Source organism: Nematolebias whitei, chromosome 24, assembly GCF_014905685.2.
Source record: "Nematolebias whitei isolate Nwh7 chromosome 24, NemWhi1, whole genome shotgun sequence".
Classification (NCBI taxonomy): domain Eukaryota; kingdom Metazoa; phylum Chordata; class Actinopteri; order Cyprinodontiformes; family Rivulidae; genus Nematolebias; species Nematolebias whitei.
The window spans coordinates 891,582-909,605 of NC_056521.1; the positions used below are offsets into that span (position 1 = coordinate 891,582).

Here is an 18,024-nt window from a genome sequence, read left to right on the forward strand (position 1 = left end):
TGAGCTAAAATAGGCAGAACACAAGCTTAAACAAGCAGAAGATGAGCAGAACAAAAGCTAAATAAGTAGAACACTAATTGATCGGAGTGAAACAGAGAAAAGCTAAAACAAGAACATGAGTTAAAACCTAAAAATAAAACAGTTGTAAAAAGTCAACCTAGACATGCAGATAAATACTGAATCCAGTAAAAGTGTAGCTTAATGGAACAAAATACAAGTTAAAAGCTAAAACCATCAAAAAGTAGATAAGAGCTAAAAATGGTAAATGGTCATAAAGCTAAAACAAGCCAAACAGCAGAAAAAAAAAATCTGAAACCAGCTAAAATTGTAGGTAAACGTTAAAGTTAGCATGTATAAGTAATAACAGCAATAATAATTTAGATATATAAATGGTAAAACACAGTTGTGGAACAAAACAGCAGCAAACGTACAGAATATACAATAAACAGGAAAACAGTGCTGACTCAGCAAATCAAAGCTGGGGGAGCTGTCCCACCTGAGCAGTATGACGAGGTCAGCGTCTCCCGACAACCTGGTCAGCCCTGAGACCCCATCGGTCCGGATCAGTTGGACCTTCTCCCTGGGAACATGGAAACAGCATCGTGTCAGCAGCCATGACGAGCAACAGTTGCACGTTTCACCTCCTGTTTCTCGCTCCATCACTCGAACTCATCAGGTTATATTCAGGCCTGGGTAAAACCTCAGCGTTGCCATGGCGACACTTGGACTGACGGGCAGGACACGTGTTCACCTGAGCACGTGGTTCCGACTGAAGTCCGACTGTCTCTCCTGTAGAATCTCAAAGATGTTCGGTTGTCGCAGAAAAGCCACGATCTTGTCGTTGTATGCTGGACGGGACAGAAAAGATTTGGTCAGTTTGATAAGTTCGGTCCAGGTTTCAGAAAACATTTTGCTACTTTAATCGCACGAGGCTGACGTCACAACTTTGTGTCCTTGAGTCTGATACTGACCCACTGGAACCACTTCCTGGTACTGGCCCCGGTTGGTTGAGGTGAAAGTGCTGGAAGGTCGTGGCAGGACTGGAGGACCAGGATGACGAGGGTCTTCGCTCGCCTACAGAGGTGGGATGGTGACGGGGATTATTAGGAGGGGAGGACAAAGCACGTTCCTTTTTGTTTCTATGAAAAAGAGTCGTACCGCCCGGCGCGGGCTGACCTCCCCGGCGCTGTGGCTGCGCTGGCGGGTCAGGTGTTGGTGGTGGGCCAACAGGCTGGGGGGCCGAGAACTCTGGAGAGGCAGCCGGGGGTCGATGAAGGTGGTGGCTCGGCAGTTGTGATCCACGAAGAAAGGCTGTGGAGAAAACACTGTGAGCGTGGCGGAAGAGCAGAACGCCCAGCGTTATTGTGGGAGCGCCGGCGCAGACCTTCCCGCCGTGGTCGTGCTTCATCTCCCAGCCTCGAGGCAGCTCCAGCTGTTTGTTAGCAAGCATGTTGAGGAACGACACCAAGTCCCGGTTGTGCTGGTACCGCTCGAAGTGGTGCGTGTCTCGACGGACCTTACTGATCATGTGTTTGAGACACGTGTTGGTGGTGAACATACGATGGGCGCTCTGACAGCAAGGAGGGGACACAAGAGCCAGTCAGGAGCCATCGAACAGCTAGAACGAACTCCACAGCCAACGCTGACGTGAGCTAAATGAGCTGACACTCACTCGTAACGTTGAAACAAGCAAAACACAAACAGACAAACAACAAGCTAAAAACAGCAAGCAGCTGAAAACAAAACGATCAAAGCAGTCACTAGAATTGGCTAAATGATCGCTACAGCTAAAGGTACATCACGACACGTTTAAATTTGAAAGTTTGTGGAAAAGGTAGCGGCTTATAGACGGGAAAGTAGGTTACTCTTCTATGTCTGAGTAATAACTGTGTCCCTGCAGCTACAAGATGACGCACGATGAAAGCCTAGAGCAGGACTTTTTCTACCAGCTGCTTCCTAGGGGGTCTAAACTCACATGCTGTTCTCTCCAACAGGTTTAAAGCTCTTGCATGGACATACTGAGGCAGCATTCAGACAGCAAGCATAGAGTTTGGGAAAAGGAAAGGGTTGAGATCAACCCGAGTCCTCACAGGGTTGGAGTGCAGAACAGTGAAGAAGTCTGGACTGGTGAGGAACCTGGCGCTGGGCGACTGAAGCAGCAGGGAGATACGAGACCTGGAACTGGACTGGGTAGAACTGTTGTCTCGCCGGAGCTCTGCAACACACACAGTTTTCATACTGAAAGTTGGCGTATGGACAAAATGAGGAAAGTGCGTGGAAATGTCAGATTCACCAAACTGTGCACACGCATGTCTGTTCACCTTTCCTTCATTCATCTAAACGAATGTGGAACTGAGCGCACTCCTCCTCTGACACACTTCTGTTCAAATATGTAAAACACACGCAAACCTTTTGCACGTGGGACGCTTAATAAATGATGTCCAGATACAGCTAAATGAAAAAGAGATGCTCCTCAATGTCTTCTTCTTCTTTCAGCTTTTTCCTCTTCAGGGGTCACCACAGCGAGTCATACTCCTCCATCCTAACTCTGTCCCCTGCATCCTCTGTCCTCACTCCATATGTCTCCTCTTTAGCTGTCCTCTTTTAGTCTTTTTCCTCTTCAGGGGTCACCACAGCGAGTCATCCTCCACCATCCTAACTCTGTCCCCTGCATCCTCTGTCCTCACTCCATATGTCTCCTCTTTAGCTGTCCTCTTTTAGTCTTTTTCCTGCGGCTGCATTTCTAAGATCCTTCTACCAATATACCCACTGTCCCTCCTCTGGACATGTCCAAACCACTGTCCCTCCTCTGAACATGTCCAAACCACTGTCCCTCCTCTGGACATGTCCAAACCATCTCAGTCTGGCCTCTCTAACATTATCTCCCATTTGTTCACCCTGTGCTGTACCTCTGATGATATGGACTGTACTTATACAGCTCCTTTCTATCTTATCAAGACACAAAGCTCTTTACAATCTGTGCCTCATTCACCCATTCATACTCTACTAGATCTCTACAAAGCTAATTGAACAAATCATTCTAATGAGGCTAATCCGTCACATTCATACACTGATGGGACACACACCAGAGGCAATGAGGGGTTCAGTCTCTTGCCCAGGGACACTTCGGCATGTGAGTGCTTGTGGACTCGAACACCCAACTCTTGCATTGGGGGACGACTGCTCGAACCACTCAGCCACAGCTGCACTCATGATCTCATTCCTGATCTTATCCATCCTTGTCACTCCTAAGGAGAACATCATGACCTTCATTTCTGCCACTTCCAGTCCTGTCTCCTGTCTTTTTGTCCATGTCTCTGTCTCCAGACCATTCAACATAGATGGTCTCACCACTGTCTTGTAAACTTTTCCTTTGCTGCCATCCTTTTGTCACAAATCACTCCTGAAACTTTTCTCCATCACTCCATCCTGCCTGGACTCTCTTCTTCACCTCTTCACCACACTCCCCATGTTCCTGGACAGTGGACCCCAAGTCCTTGAAGTCCTGCACCTTTGTGACCTCTGCTCCTTGTAGCCTCACTGTTCCAGCTCCTCCCTCTCATTCACACACATGGACTCTCTCTTACTACGGCTGACTTTCATTCCTCTTCTTTCAAGTGCATAGCTCCACCTCTCTAAGTTCTCTTCCACTTGTTCCCTGTTCTCACCACAGATAACAATGTCATCTGCAAACATCATAGTCCATGGGGATTCCTGCCTCTCCAAGAACTCTCCAAGTTCTCTTCATTGTAAAACTTTAAATATTTTTATTCATTGAGTCCCCCTCTAATTCATTACACAGCAAAAGAGCTTCTTTCTTTTGCTGTGTAATGAATTATAAGAGAGACCTGGAAATTGAAACAGGAGTTCTTGGTTGTTCTTGGTTCTGAGAGCTCAACTCCTAGAGGCTGGGGTCTGAGTTTGTGGTCAAAAAATACAGGCGTGGGTCATTCACATAGAGGCAAGAAAAGCTAAACTTATCCAAGGAGTTTAGCTGGAATCATTGGTCTGAAGGCAGAGCAGACGTGGAGGTCCAGATATCCGATGGGTAAAAGTATCTGTCTTGGAGGTAAAGGGGAGGAGTCCGTGTCATGAAATGGGTCAGGAACAGACCAGGAACAAGAACGCTGGATTACTTCAAGCATGAGGCAATCAAACAATGTGGCAGAGACTGGGGAGCGCTTAAGAAGCGCAGCGCACACAAAAAAAGTGCAGTGCACAGGTGCAGGGAGATTCTCCCTCCTTCAGCAGGATATATATATATATATGTGTGTGTGTGTGTGTGTGTGTGTGTGTGTGTAGTAGCATTCTGCTGTGGTTGACTGTTGGTCACATGACATTAGTGAGGGATTATGGGTAGAATTTATGTCAACTGTTCTTCATTTTGGTTAGCTGTTTAGCATGTTCTTTTAGTGATTAGTCTTCTCTTGTTGGCTTAGTTTATGTGTTCATTAAGTGTTAGGATTTTTAGTGGTAACGTAACCATGAGTGAGGGAGGTAGCTCTCTCAAAGACCTGTGGGGTTCACTTTGTCTGTGTGTGTTGAAAATAAAGCTTATAAAACACCATCTGGTGGATGATTCCTGATCTACAACAAGAGCCACACATCTCCTTTAGTAGCTGAGTGCTGATATGCTACATTGGTGTCAGAAGTGGGATGAATCCTATAGAGAAAATGGAGAAGTATATAGAAACACTGCAATACCTGATCACTGAGGAGATGCAGCGTTTGCAGATTACTGCTGGATGTGAATTCCCGGAGGGCCGAAGCTCTGTTAAAGACTGTCTACTGCGTGGGAAAACGCTTTTGCCAAGCCCCACCCACCATCTCTGGATCAGAGGGAGGGGTTATCTGAGTTGAAGGAAGAACTGCTAGCACCAACTTTCCGTTCAAAAACAACATCCCTTTGGTTTTATCGGAATTTAGCACCAGTTTGAGATGGAATCTGTCTGAGTGAATGATGCTGAATGAAGACTGCAGAAGCTGGAAAATCTTGGCAACTATGTGAGCTTGGCAATAAACAATTGTATCGTCGACATAGAGATGCAAGGATGCGTCAGGAATGTTTTGACCTACATTATTTATATGAATTGTAAAAAAAGAGTGGGACCAAAAACTGAGCCTTGTGGCACATTAGTGACCGTTAGGTAGCTAGATGAATTACCACTATATCGAACACATTAGAGGGAGGGGTTACCTGGGGTGGAGGGACGGGTTAACTGGGTTAGAGGGAGGGGTTGCCTAGGGTGGAGGGAGGGGTTGCCTGGGTCAGAAGGAGGGGTTACCTGGGTCTGAGGGAGGAGTTACCTGAGTTAGATGGAGGGGTTACCTGGGTTAGAGGAATGGCAAGTAGGTATCTCTGCAGACAAATTCGGAGGCGTATCTGGAGGACCACATCTGATTAGATGATAAAGCAATAGGCGTATCTGGCGGGTCACATATGATTGGACGATAGTAAAATGGGCATATCTGGGGAGGGCCACATCTGATTGGATGAAAAAAAAAGGCTGAATGAAAAAAACAAGCCGTTTGTGTAAACCACAGACATATTACGTCTATGGTGTTAACCGGTTCAACATTAGCATACCTTCTCTTTCCGCCTCTCTTAACAGAACTTCCGGTGACATTTCAAAATAAGAGCAACATAACTGGGTAGTGGGGAGGACTAAATGTTTATTTTTTAATACCTAGCCATTACATTAAAAAACTAAATCTGTGTTGGTTGTTGAATAATGTGAAAATAGTTACAATAAATTCATAAAGAAAGTAAAATAAAGTAACCAAAATAATAATGATACTTCAACTGTCTTTGGGACAAAGGATGTTTCCTTTTCACATTTTCTTGTTCATCTTTTAAATCAGTCCCTGCAGATGAGTGATGGTCAGTTTCTGTCAGATTTCTGCACCTGGAGCAGGTATTCTGTTTACTGGTTCACTTCCTCAGCTGTCTCACATTTTAAGGGTCAGTCCTTCATGTTTCAGCTCCTTTCATGGATCACATCTCATAGAAGAACTTCTAAAGAACATTTTGTTTTGGGCCGTTATCTCGTCACAGGACTCATGATCTTTAATTGAGACTTTTTAGACAAATGGAGCAGGTTTCTCTTCAGATGCTTCATTGTACCCAGACCAGACTCACCTGTGTCAGGTGCAGCTACAACCAAGGACTAAAGAGAATCTTCTTGTGTTTGACAGCAGATTTAACGCTGGTTCTTAGAAACCTTCAGTTTTAAAAAGACCTGACGTAACTTAACTAAAGAGCAGCAGATACAGTTCAATCAGTGTTTGTCCTCTACAAACACCTGTTCTCCAGAAACGCCCACTTTTGGTCTGCAGAGAACCCCTTCTCAGGAATGGGGCTAGCTGAAATAGAGGGAGGGGTTATCTGGGTTGGGGGGAGGTGTTACCTGGGTAAGAGGAAGGGGTTACCTGAGTTAGAGGGAGGGGTTACCTGGGCTGGTGGGGTTCGTGTCGGTCTCATCTCCCAGCAGCTCATTGGCTGGCTGCTCCTCTGGTCTGTGGTCGTTGGTCATCGTCCTTCGTATACTCTGATACCTGCAGAGGTGTGTCAGTGTGGTTTAAGAAATTCATAAAAAACAAAAAAACTGTATAAAATTAAATTCAAAAGAAACCCAAACAGGACTCCAGTCAGCATCAGGTGAAAAGGAGGAACCCAGACCAGTGGTCATTCCATACGTTGAGGGAGTATCAGAGAAACTGAGACGTTTATTTTCTAAACATAACGTCCCAGTGGCTTTTAAACCCCAAAATACATTAAAGACTGGTTCATCCCAAAGATCCAGTCCCCCGGCACAAACAGAGTAATGTTGTGTATGTTGTTCAGTGTCAGGAGGGTGATCAGTCTTACATCGGGGAAACTAAACAGCCACTGGCCAAAAGGATGGACCAGCACAGAAGATCAACATCATCAGGCCAGGACTCTGCGGTCTACACTCATCTCCAGGTCAGAGGTCACCCTTTCATGTTAACATCCTGGATAAGGAAGAACGATGGTTTGAGAGAGGAGTAAAGGAGGCCATCTTTGTGAAAAGAAACCGTCCATCATTAAACAGGGGTGGAGCCTCCAGGTTCAACTGTCCCCCTCTTACAATGCTGTGATTGCTAGTATCACTCAGCCCTCTGTGAACAGTAAACAGCCATCAGGTGCTAATGATCCATTGTTAGGCTGATGGTCCTGAACAGCTTGTTCTGGATGTCAACAACAAAGCAATTGATCCACTATGAGAAGATGCTATTTATAAGACTAAGGACCTATTTACACGGACATGATGGGGGGAAACGTAGGTTTTTTCGTATGTTAATTAGAGGGAAAGATTTGCGTTGACACAGATGGATTTTGTGTTTAGATGCATCCAAAGGAATCCCCCCCCCCCTTGCCCTCCTGAATCCGCTGTAGTTACCATGCCAGGTCCTTAGATGGAGCTGTGAATTTTGTACCTTCACCTAATGTGCATGCAGCACGCTCCTTTCCTCTGGGCTAACCAGCTAACAACAACAACGTAACGACAAGTTAAAGCTGGATTGTGGATATGAGTCGACAGATCTGACGCCAAGCGGGCCCGCTTCGTCTAACAGCTCCACACCGGTCGCTGAGTGGACCAGAACCGAGTCGACGATGTCGGACTTTACTCCGTGATCATCAGTATCTGATTTACAGCTGGTAAATCAACGTTCTGAATAATGTTAGTTTGTGTTTACTTCGGTTACACAATTTAATTCGTCCAGAGGATCATTTTTCTACCGGGACTGTTGAGCATGCATCAGCATACAGTGACGTGCAGTTTTTAAACCAAAGAAGTTGTAAAAGTCTTGACCAGTTTGGTCAGGTTCTACTTCTCTCTGTGTTTGTTACAGCAGAAGGTGTGAGGGACTTTCTTCAGTGGAACAAACTGTATGAGCGTTCTGTAAAGGTAAGGAAAGTATGTAATAACCAAGCGTGTATGAGTCGGCAGGTCTGGACAGTGACTGATGAAAAACAGGAAGACATTGACAGAGGAACATAAGATTTATTATGAGTGAAGCTGCAGCACAGAGGTGCATCAGAGCTCCTCAGAGTCAGGAGAGGAGGCAGCACTGGAACCTGGAACACTGGAACCTGTTCATAATACCTTTGTAATGGCTGTGTGTGTGTCCTGACCTGCGGTTCAGCTGCTCCATCTGCTGGATGGAGCTGGACCTCTGCAGAGTCTGTGGGGCTGGGGGAGCGGTGGGTCTCTGCCACGTGGTGGTCCTGTTCACGTGATCCACATAAAAGATGCGACCGTGGCTGTCGATGCGAGCCTCCCAGTCTGGATCAGACACACACGGTCAGTGCTGGTTGTCCTCATTGCCGTTCCCTTCGTTCATGGATGGGAGGACTTTACAACGTTATCTGATCTGACATTACAAAGCACCAGTTGCAGCACCATATCTAACCTGGTGTATGAAAGACCGCAGACAGACTGTCAGTGGTACGGTTACCCAGTGCTATGGGAGCAGACAGGTATTAGTAATAGTAATACGGAGACCAAAAGAATGTCCCAGAGTTAAAGAAGCTGACAGGAGAACACAGCAAAGTTAAACACTGGAGTCTACGCGCTTCCTTTAAGACAAAGAACCCTACAAGTCATGGTAAGTGACAGCACAGCGCTGGCTGAGTCTCCTCTTGTTCTTTCATTTTAATATTTTCTTGTTTTGAGGAACGCTCGTACTTACTGGGCGGCAGGGGCTCATCGACTCTCTGATATCGACTAATGTCATGACGGAGGGTTGGAAGGGACCGAACTGACTGATGACCATTGACCTGAGCTGTGGCACCTACAGAAAACACAACACACAAATTAATAAATAATTCAGTTGGCATGTTTTGCTGAATTCAGGCTGACTTTACATTCAGCCTGTCTGTATTTACTGCAGCTCAGTGTAACTTTTCACTCTGAACAATGCCTGAGTCTTCAAATAACACTCTACGATCTCTGGGTCTACTCAACGGAGCAGACGAACAGACTCACGATAAAGTTATTTATGTGCAAACTTTACGGCAGAGGCGGCAAAATAAAACTAATTTATCACAGTGATTTTAAAAACAAACAAACGTCTAAAACAAATAAACCAGAATCAGAATAATCTTTATTATCACAGTGAGATTATATTGGTGAAAGATGGGCGGCGTCCTCGGTGCTGCTGCTCCTGAGAGCGCGGCCCCTTGTCCTTTTTCACAATACTTTTCTTTCAAGATAGAAAAGGGGAAAAGGTCATGAGGATGGATAGTGGTATGACAAAAAAGATCTCGTCACATCTTGTCCTTATCAGGACACGATTCAAGACATGAAACACTCTGCCAGCACCACATTTATACCATACCACTTTATTTATAAAGCACTTAAAACAGCTACAAGGCCAACCAAAGTGCTGTACAGACAGAACAACAGGTAACACACAAAGCAAAATACAAAATGAGGTCAATCAGAATATAGACATAAAAACGATGCAGATAATGACGACTAACCAGTGTGGAGCATACAGGATCAAACACAGATCATCTGGTGTTGAAAGCTGCTGAATAGTAGAGAGTTTTTAAACGGGACTTGAAAACCGAGAGGGAGGGGGCCTGTCTGACAAGCAGAGGTAACTCGTTCCAAAGTCTTGGTCCTGCTACAGAGAAGGTCCTGTCCCCTCTGCGCTTAAGACGAGTTCCTGGAACTGTGAGGAGCAACTGGTCCGCTGACCTCAGGGAGCGTGGTGGGACATACGGTTGTATCAGATCAGAGAGATGGGGGGTGGGGGGGGGAAGACACTGTTCAGTGATTTGTAGACATACATGAGTATTTTGAACTGGATCCGAAGGTGAACTGGTAACCAGTGCAGTGAGGCCAAAACTGGTGTAATGTGCTCTCTTTTGCCTGTACTGGTTAAAAATGGGGCTGCTGCATTCTGGACCAGTTGCAGTCGTGCAATGGAGGTCTGACTGATACCAAACAGGATGAATTGCAGTAATCAAGCCTAGATGTAATGAATGCATGTATTACTGTCTCCAGGTTATTTTTGGACAATATGGGCTTCAGTTTAGACAGCCGCCTCAGCTGGAAGAAACATGATGTAACAATCATGTTTACATGATTGTTAAGTTTCAGGGAAGGGTCCATTATCACGCCCAGATTAGTGACTCTTTGTTTTTCTGACAGGGTTAGAGCGGAGAGGTCGATGCAGTGGTTTGTGATCGTGTCGTTGGGAGGGAACAACATGACTTCAGACTTCTTTTCATTGAAACTTAAGAAATTTAAAGCCATCCAGTCCCTGATGTCAGCCAGGCAGTCGAGCAGAGGTTGAATAGAGCATGTACCATTGTGTCTTAGGGGGAAGTAAATTTGACAGTCATCGGCATAGAAGTGGAAGGGCATGTTGTGTTTCCGGAAAATAGCACCAAGCGGCAGCAGGTATAAAGAGAATAGGAGGGGACCCAGGATGGACCCCTGCGGAACCCCCCATTTAAGCTCTGTCACTGCAGAACTAAAATCCTTGATGGAGACACAAAAGGATCTGTCAGCGAGGTAAGATCTGAACCAATTGAGGGCTGATCCTGTGACGCCCACCCACTGCTCCAACCTAGCAATGAGGATCTCATGGTCGATAAAGACATATATTATAGACACATTACATGTAACTGATGGCAAGACGGTGAGATTTGTCCACGAAGCACTTCCAGATAGGCCATAGTCCTGATAAGATGTAGGTCAGCCAGCACAGTTCTGATAAGCCTTCACAGAAGTTCTCGGGAGGGGGGGGGGGGGGGGTGTTGCGATAAACAAAGCTTTTCCTTAGTTTACACATATCCCAGGAGAAATTGATAAGTCGGTAAGTTCGAGGCCAACCGGGGGAGTCAGATTAAGATAAGCCACAATTGTTACTTTTTTCTTGTCAGCCTTGAGTCCTGCTGGTACTTTAAAAATCCAAAATGGCCAGATTAGTGGGCATTCCACTGGTCCATGCTTATGCGTCTCCTCCAAGGTCGTCTCCAACATGATGGCGAGTCCCAGAAGCCGCAGGTGGACTGCAATTCTGACAAATCGCTTCCATCTTACGGTTTAGCTCGTAAATCAGCTGATTTACACCAACAAGAATTACACAGTGACTGATAATATTTTTACTAACGTAAGAGATGCTGAGGTGATGAGTGGGATTTTGATGACTGATACAAGTGATCATTTGCCAGATTTTGCCATTTGTAAAAATTTCCAATGCAGTAAAAAAGTAGCTAGAGTGAAGAGGAAAATGATAAATACATCAAAAAAAGCTTTGGATAAATTGAAAGATGGTTTGAAAAAAACAACATTGGAAGGATGTGCATGTTGATGATGTACACAGAGCCTGTGATGTGTTTATGAATATCTTGGGAACTCTATGAAAATGTAACCCACATGAGACATTGGGCTACTGAACCCATATCTGTAATTTAGGTTGTAATACCTGGAGTGTCCAGCAGAGGGTGCCCAGTCTTTACTGAGTTGACTTTAACCAACATGGTTTGGTCATATTTCCATATATTCTGAGGCATGCTCTTTACACTGATAAAGAAGAAATACTGAGTATTGTGAAAAATCTTACAGATAAAAGATCAAAAGACTGGATGGACATGATGTTTGTAAAGGATATAAAGAGTTATTGAACCATTTACATATAAATGTAATTTATCATTTCCAACAGGAACACTTCCAGAAAATATGAAAATAGCAAAGACAGTTCCTGTTTATAAGAATGGTGAGAAATGTGTGTTCACTAATCACAGACCAGTATCTTTGTTGACACAATTTTCAAAAACATTAGAGAAATCATCAGTAACCAGATTAGATCAATTTATAGATAAACAGAATATTTTAAGTAATAGTCAATATGGGTTTAGAGCAAATAATTCAACATCAATAGCTCTCATGGAACTAATAGAAAAGTTAACAACTGCTGTTGATCAAAAACAATATTGTGTTTTTGTTGATCGACACTATTGACCACACCATTCTCCTTGAAGAACTGAATAAATATGCATTAGAGGATTAGCACTATCCAGTTATTTGAATAATAGGAGACACTTTGTACAGGTAAACAACGTAAGATCAGAATTTTGTGTTAATGGATGTGGAGTCCCTCAAGGCTCTGAGTTGGGACCAAAGTTGTTCATTTTGTATGTGAATGATCTGGTTGATGTGTCAGGGCTTTTGAAGTGTTTTATTTGCAGATGATACCACTTTTTGTTGTTCGGGTGAAGATATTGAACGGATGTTAGAGATGATACAGGCAGAATTCATAAAAATACAAAATTGGTTCCAACTTAATAAGTTATCATTAAATTTGGAAAAAACAAACCGCATGATCAAAAAGAAGAAAGTCCGTGCTCAATAATCCACATATACAGAACAAATCCAACAATTTTCAGTCAGGTCATCTGGACAGTCTCTTTTTTTGCCGAAACGTTTCACCTTCCATCCAGAAGGCTTCATCAGTCAAGGAAACACACAACACAAAACTGATTCTTCCCCCAACAGCTTACTCCAAAAGTGGAACAAACCAGTTATATTGGTGCTAAGATGGTGTCTTTGGCACTCCCCCTCCTCCAATGCCGGCCCTCTTCCTCGTCGACGGTCACGTCAAACTGGTTCAAAACTAAAAAAAGTCTGTGGTCAATAATCCAGGTGAACAATCCAACAATTTTCAGTCAGGTCATCTGGACAGTTTCATTTTTGCTGAAACGTTTCACCTTCCATCCAGAAGGCTTCATCAGTGAAGATGAAGTTGGAGTGCTATGGTTACGTTGACTGGGTTCGGACCTGTAGCACCATCCTAGCACCAGCATAACTGGTTTGTTCCACTTTGGAGTAAGCTGTTGGGGGAAGAATCACTTTTGTGTTGTGTTTCCTTGACTGACGAAGCCTTCTGGATGGTGAAATGTTTCAGAAAAAAAAAAAAGAAACTGTCCGGATGACCTGACTGAAAATTGTTGGATTGTATACCTGGATTATTGAGCATGGACTTTGTTGGTTCCTGTACATATGTGTAACCAGTCCTGAAAATCAACTTTGCAAGTAAATACCAGTTAAAAATCTTCTCCTGCTGTCAAGTGTGGCTCCTTCTGAGTAAGTGAGATACAGCGAGAACATTTTTTTTCCAACAGTAATTGCTTCTCTTACATCTTTGCTGATGTCTTTCCACCTTGGCATTGCGTTAGCACACACCTGAATTAATTAGGATCTCAACAAACCATCTTATCTCATCTTGCGTATGTTAAAACAACTTCTTACATCACCTACCGGACTTTGGGCTTCCTTCTCCGTCAGTGGTGCTGCTGCTGATCTGAGCGGATGCTCCGACTGGCCCGTTCGCCTCGCTGCTCGAGGTTTCCACCCCCTCCTCCTCCGCCTTGGGAGCCAGCTCTTTTCTTGCTTCAATCTCCTGAGAAGCGAAATGAAGAGTGAGGAAAGAAACAATATGGCAGCCGATTGTATTCAAATACCCTTTAACTGTGACCTGGCTCTGAAAAACTCCTGCTTACCTGGATGGGTGAAAGTGGACCGCCTGGGGGGTTACAGGTCCTGGTCCTGCTGCTCTGCTCCTGACATGAACCCTCTAGACCAGACTCCTCTGTTGAGGCTGCTGCAGCTGCCTGAGACCAACCTGACGCTGTGGAGGTTCCTTCAGAGACCAGAGCCTCTTCAGCTGGCACTCCAGCTGCCTGGTCCGATGTTTCCGTTTGGACTGACGCTCCATCATGGGTTCCTCCTCCGATTTCAACCTGTTCCTGCTCAGTCCGAGGCTGAGAACCAGTAGAAGAAGCTGCCTCTGCTCCAGACCCTGCCTGGACCTTATGCCCCCCATGGTTACGTTGTCCGGCGCCGAGCACGGCTGATGTGATCAGTGAGTCAGTGCTCTGCTGTGACTGGTCCCGATCTTGGCCAACTGGGTCCTCCTCCTCATCCGAGTCGATGTGCAGCATGGCATTGAGCCGCGTGTCAGTAGGAAAACTGGAGCGCAGTTTGGGCAGAGGCCCCACCGGAAGTCGGTCCCCAGGACACGCAGGGGCTTCAAGGGCGTCCAGGTAGTCGTTGAGGGACACCTGACGATTGGTGTGGCCCCTCGGAGCCACGGGACGCAGGTCCTCCACTCCCAGCTGTCCAGGATCACGCCACATGCTGTCGTCTCCATAGCAACAGAGGCCATTCATAACAAAGGGTCCTTCCTCAGAGCCTGTGGGGGAGGGGCCACACGTGACATGTGATGATGAGGAGGGATGAGGGAGCTCTTCATCATCAGAGGGACTGCCGGGGTCACCACTGCCCAGGATGGTTCCCACAGCATCTGGAGATGCCTCTGAGAGGCGCAGAAAGGTTAGATTCAGCATTCCAGAAGAAACTCCAGATTTATAACAACTGACATATATTAAAGTTTAAGAAATTATTTAATTCATCATTTTAGGAATCAAGAATCTGAGCGTTACAAGAAGGAATTTAGTTTCCAGCTTAAAAAATATGCTGGTTCTGGTTGTCAGCAGGAAACTGGTTGATCCACTCTGAGACGGTGCTATTTAAGAGACTGAGCTGAATACAGCACCTCAGACTGAGGAAGTCCTCAGGATGAGAGACGAAACGTTTCTACATTTTTTTGCTTTGTTCTGTTTTTTGTTATTTTTGAATGTCCAGAGGACCAGATTGAACTTCTTTAGATACCTTGAGAATGTTTATGGATCTCACCAGAGGACATTGGCTGATTATTACATCCGTATCAGAACTCTTACAGTGCCCTCGAGAGCATCTATGAACAAGCTCACTGCTCTCGGCTCCCACCTCCTCTGCAGAATGTCTGTGTCACTATGTGCTTGTTTGTGCGAGGTGTTTTTTTACAAACCGGATTCCAAAAAAGTTGGGGCACTAAACAAATAGTGAATAAAAACTGAATGCAATGATGTGGAGGTGCCAACATCTAATATTTTATTCAGAATAGAACACAAATCACAGATCAAAAGTTTAAACTGAGAGAATGGATCATTTGAAGGGAAACGTCTGTTGTTTCGAAATTTCATGGCGTCAACAAATCCCAAAAAGTTGGGACAAGTCCATTTTTCCCACTGTGTGGCATCCCCCTTCTTCTTCCAACACTCAACAGACGTCTGGGGACAGAGGAGACCAGTTTCTCCAGTTTAGAAATAGGAATGCTCTCCCATTCATGTCTAATACAGGCCTCTAACTGTTCAATCGTCTTGGGCCTTCTTTGTCGCACCTTCCTCTTTATGATGTGCCAAATGTTCTCTATAGGTGAAAGATCTGGACTGCAGGCTGGCCATTTCAGTACCCGGATCCTTCTCCTACGTAGCCATGATGTTGTGATTGCTGCAGAATGTGGTCTGGCATTATCGTGTTGAAAAATGCAGGGTCTTCCCTGAAAGAGATGACGTCTAGATGGGAGCATATGTTGTTCTAGAACCTGAACATAGTTCTCTGCATTAATGGTGCCTTTCCAGACATGCAAGCTGCCCATGCCACAAGCGCTCATGCAACCCCATACCATCAGTGATGCAGGCTTCTGAACGGAGCGTTGATAACAACTTGGGCTATCCTTGTCCTCTCTGGTCCGGATGACATGGCGTCCCAGTGTTCCATAAAGAACTTCAAATCGTGACTCGTCTGACCACAGAACAGTCTTCCATTTTGCCACACTCCATTTTAAATGACCCCTGGCCCAGTGCAAACGTCTGAGCTTGTGGAGCTTGCTTAGAAATGGCTTCCTCTTTGCACTGTAGAGTTTCAGCTGGCAACGGCGGATGGCACGGTGGATTGTGTTCACTGACAATGCTTTCTGGAAGTATTCCTGAGCCCATTCTGTTATTTCCTTGACAGTGGCATTCCTGTTTGAGGTGCAGTGACGTTTAAGGGCCCGAAGATCACGAGCATCCAGTAGAGTTTTACGGCCTTGACCCTTACGCACAGCGATTGTTCCAGATTCTCTGAATCTTTTGATGATGTTATGCACGGTTGATGATGATAACTTAAAAGTCTTTGCTATTTTACGCTGGGTAACACCATTCTGGTATTGCTGCACTATCTTTCTGCGCAACAATGGTGGAATTGGTGATCCTCTTACCATCTTGGCTTCTGAGAGACACTGACACTCTGAGAAGCTCTTTTTATACCCATCATGTTGTCAATTGACCTAATTAGTGTTAATTGGTCTTCCAGCTGTTTGTTATATGCTCAATTTCCTTTTTCCAGCCACTTATTGCTACTTGTCCCAACTTTTTTGGGATTTGTTGACACTGTGAAATTTTGAATCAACATATTTTACTTTAAAATGTTACATTTACTCAGATTAAACTTTTGATCTGTCATCTATGTTATATTACGAATAAATATTGACATTGGACTAACCCGACTTTGGAACAACATAATGAATGCATAGATTAATTAATTGAACTGTGTTCTTAATAAAACTGCATCAACCGATGGTGAGTTCGGACCAACCTTCATGTCCCGTGGAGGTGATGTATACTCTGAAATGAAGCTGACCGCTCACGTTGTCTGTAGGGAGACGGCGACCAAGGCTGAAGCTCACCAAGTGATGCCTGCACAAACACAAACAAACACACATTATTTTGGCACTCGTGGGATGCAGTTTGGAGTTAGGGGGCGGAGCTAATCTCTACCACTTACAAAGGGGAGGGAGTACATTTTGAACAGCAACGTTGCCAGACGCACAATATTTGTCCTATTTGTATGAACTTTGCCCTCTGAATAATGATCAATGCCAAAAATTCTATAATGTAGATGAGACTGTCGGATTCAGTGCATGACTACATTAATTAAATACTGAACACAATTAGAATATGATGTGCATAAAAACCATGATAGCTTGTTTATTCTACACAAATCTTGTAAAAGGCAGTCAGTCTGACTGATTCTGGGGACTGTTCAGCTCAGGCTGGTGGTGCACCCCCCACCAGAAAAAGAAAGTGCAGGAGACGTGTCAGCTACGTTCTTAGATGATTTAAAGGTAAAAATGTACTACGAACTACAATATGGACGGTCTACACAGGACCTGGGGCCTCATGTTGGATGAAAATATCCTTATTCATCTTACTTCACTGCGAGAAGCCACACTCAAGGACACGAGAAGATATTTGAAGTGGTTTTACTTGTAAGTTTCAGTTACAGGTTTACACAGATGCATAAAAGTTCTACATCATGGAGCCCAGTTACAAGAATTTGCACTGGGCAGTGTGCGAGAATAGTTTTTATATATCTTATCAGCTCGCAGAGGCAGGCCCTGATGACCTCGGCCTCATCCAGCTGCACATGCAGGATCAGGTCAGAGTAACACACACCTGTAGAAATTAAGAAGGAATGGTTGAACATATTAGGACGATGAAATGAACAGTCACCAAGAAGCCACCCATTCCTCACCGTGCCAGCTTGAAGTCTGTCCACTGTTCATCAGAGTGAATGAGCCGTGCGTTGAAACACGCCACCTCTCCACAACGGTGGTTAGTTGCTTTTTAACATCACATATAATTTGTACATTAACTGAATGAAAAAGCTTCTTGTTAACATAAACATATTCATCCTGTGAAGATGCTTTTATAGAAATGTATGTGCAGTCTATAGAAGGCTTATCGGTCAGCGTCACTTCTGGGTCACTTCTGGTATGCGCACATCGGTCGCAGAAAGAAACAGCGATCACCATCCTCTCAGCTCACGACTTTACCTAAGTCTGTGTTTCTGAGCATTAATGAATGTCAACAGACTAACATTAATGTAGATTAGGACAGTCACTAATGAGGTTTTCATGTGTAGGTTTTTGTTGAGAATAATTATTGGGCTACAGTTCAGTTTGGCAAAATCTAAATGATCATTCAGAGTGTAATCGATTAATAGATATAAACACAAAATGTTGACATTTCTCATTATCTCGTTTTATTTTTGTTCAGAACCTACGGTCCCACAGGCTGTTCACGATTAGGCTGTTCACGATGAGGCTGTTCACGATGAG

At 44.6% G+C, this 18,024-nt stretch overlaps 1 protein-coding gene across 1 annotated transcript in view; it reads right to left on the reverse strand.

The window, feature by feature from the left end:
- Positions 1–18,024, reverse strand: part of hecw2b (HECT, C2 and WW domain containing E3 ubiquitin protein ligase 2b) — a gene marked incomplete at its 5' end in the record, with an annotated part of 47,817 nt that overhangs the window by 12,548 nt on the left and 17,245 nt on the right. The window contains 12 exon segments of the mRNA XM_037696838.1: positions 497–580; positions 752–848; positions 972–1,074; positions 1,159–1,311; positions 1,385–1,570; positions 2,091–2,215; positions 6,452–6,555; positions 8,159–8,309; positions 8,716–8,817; positions 13,299–13,440; positions 13,541–14,355; positions 16,500–16,600. Of these exon segments, the coding sequence (XP_037552766.1) occupies positions 497–580; positions 752–848; positions 972–1,074; positions 1,159–1,311; positions 1,385–1,570; positions 2,091–2,215; positions 6,452–6,555; positions 8,159–8,309; positions 8,716–8,817; positions 13,299–13,440; positions 13,541–14,355; positions 16,500–16,600 (2,163 nt within the window).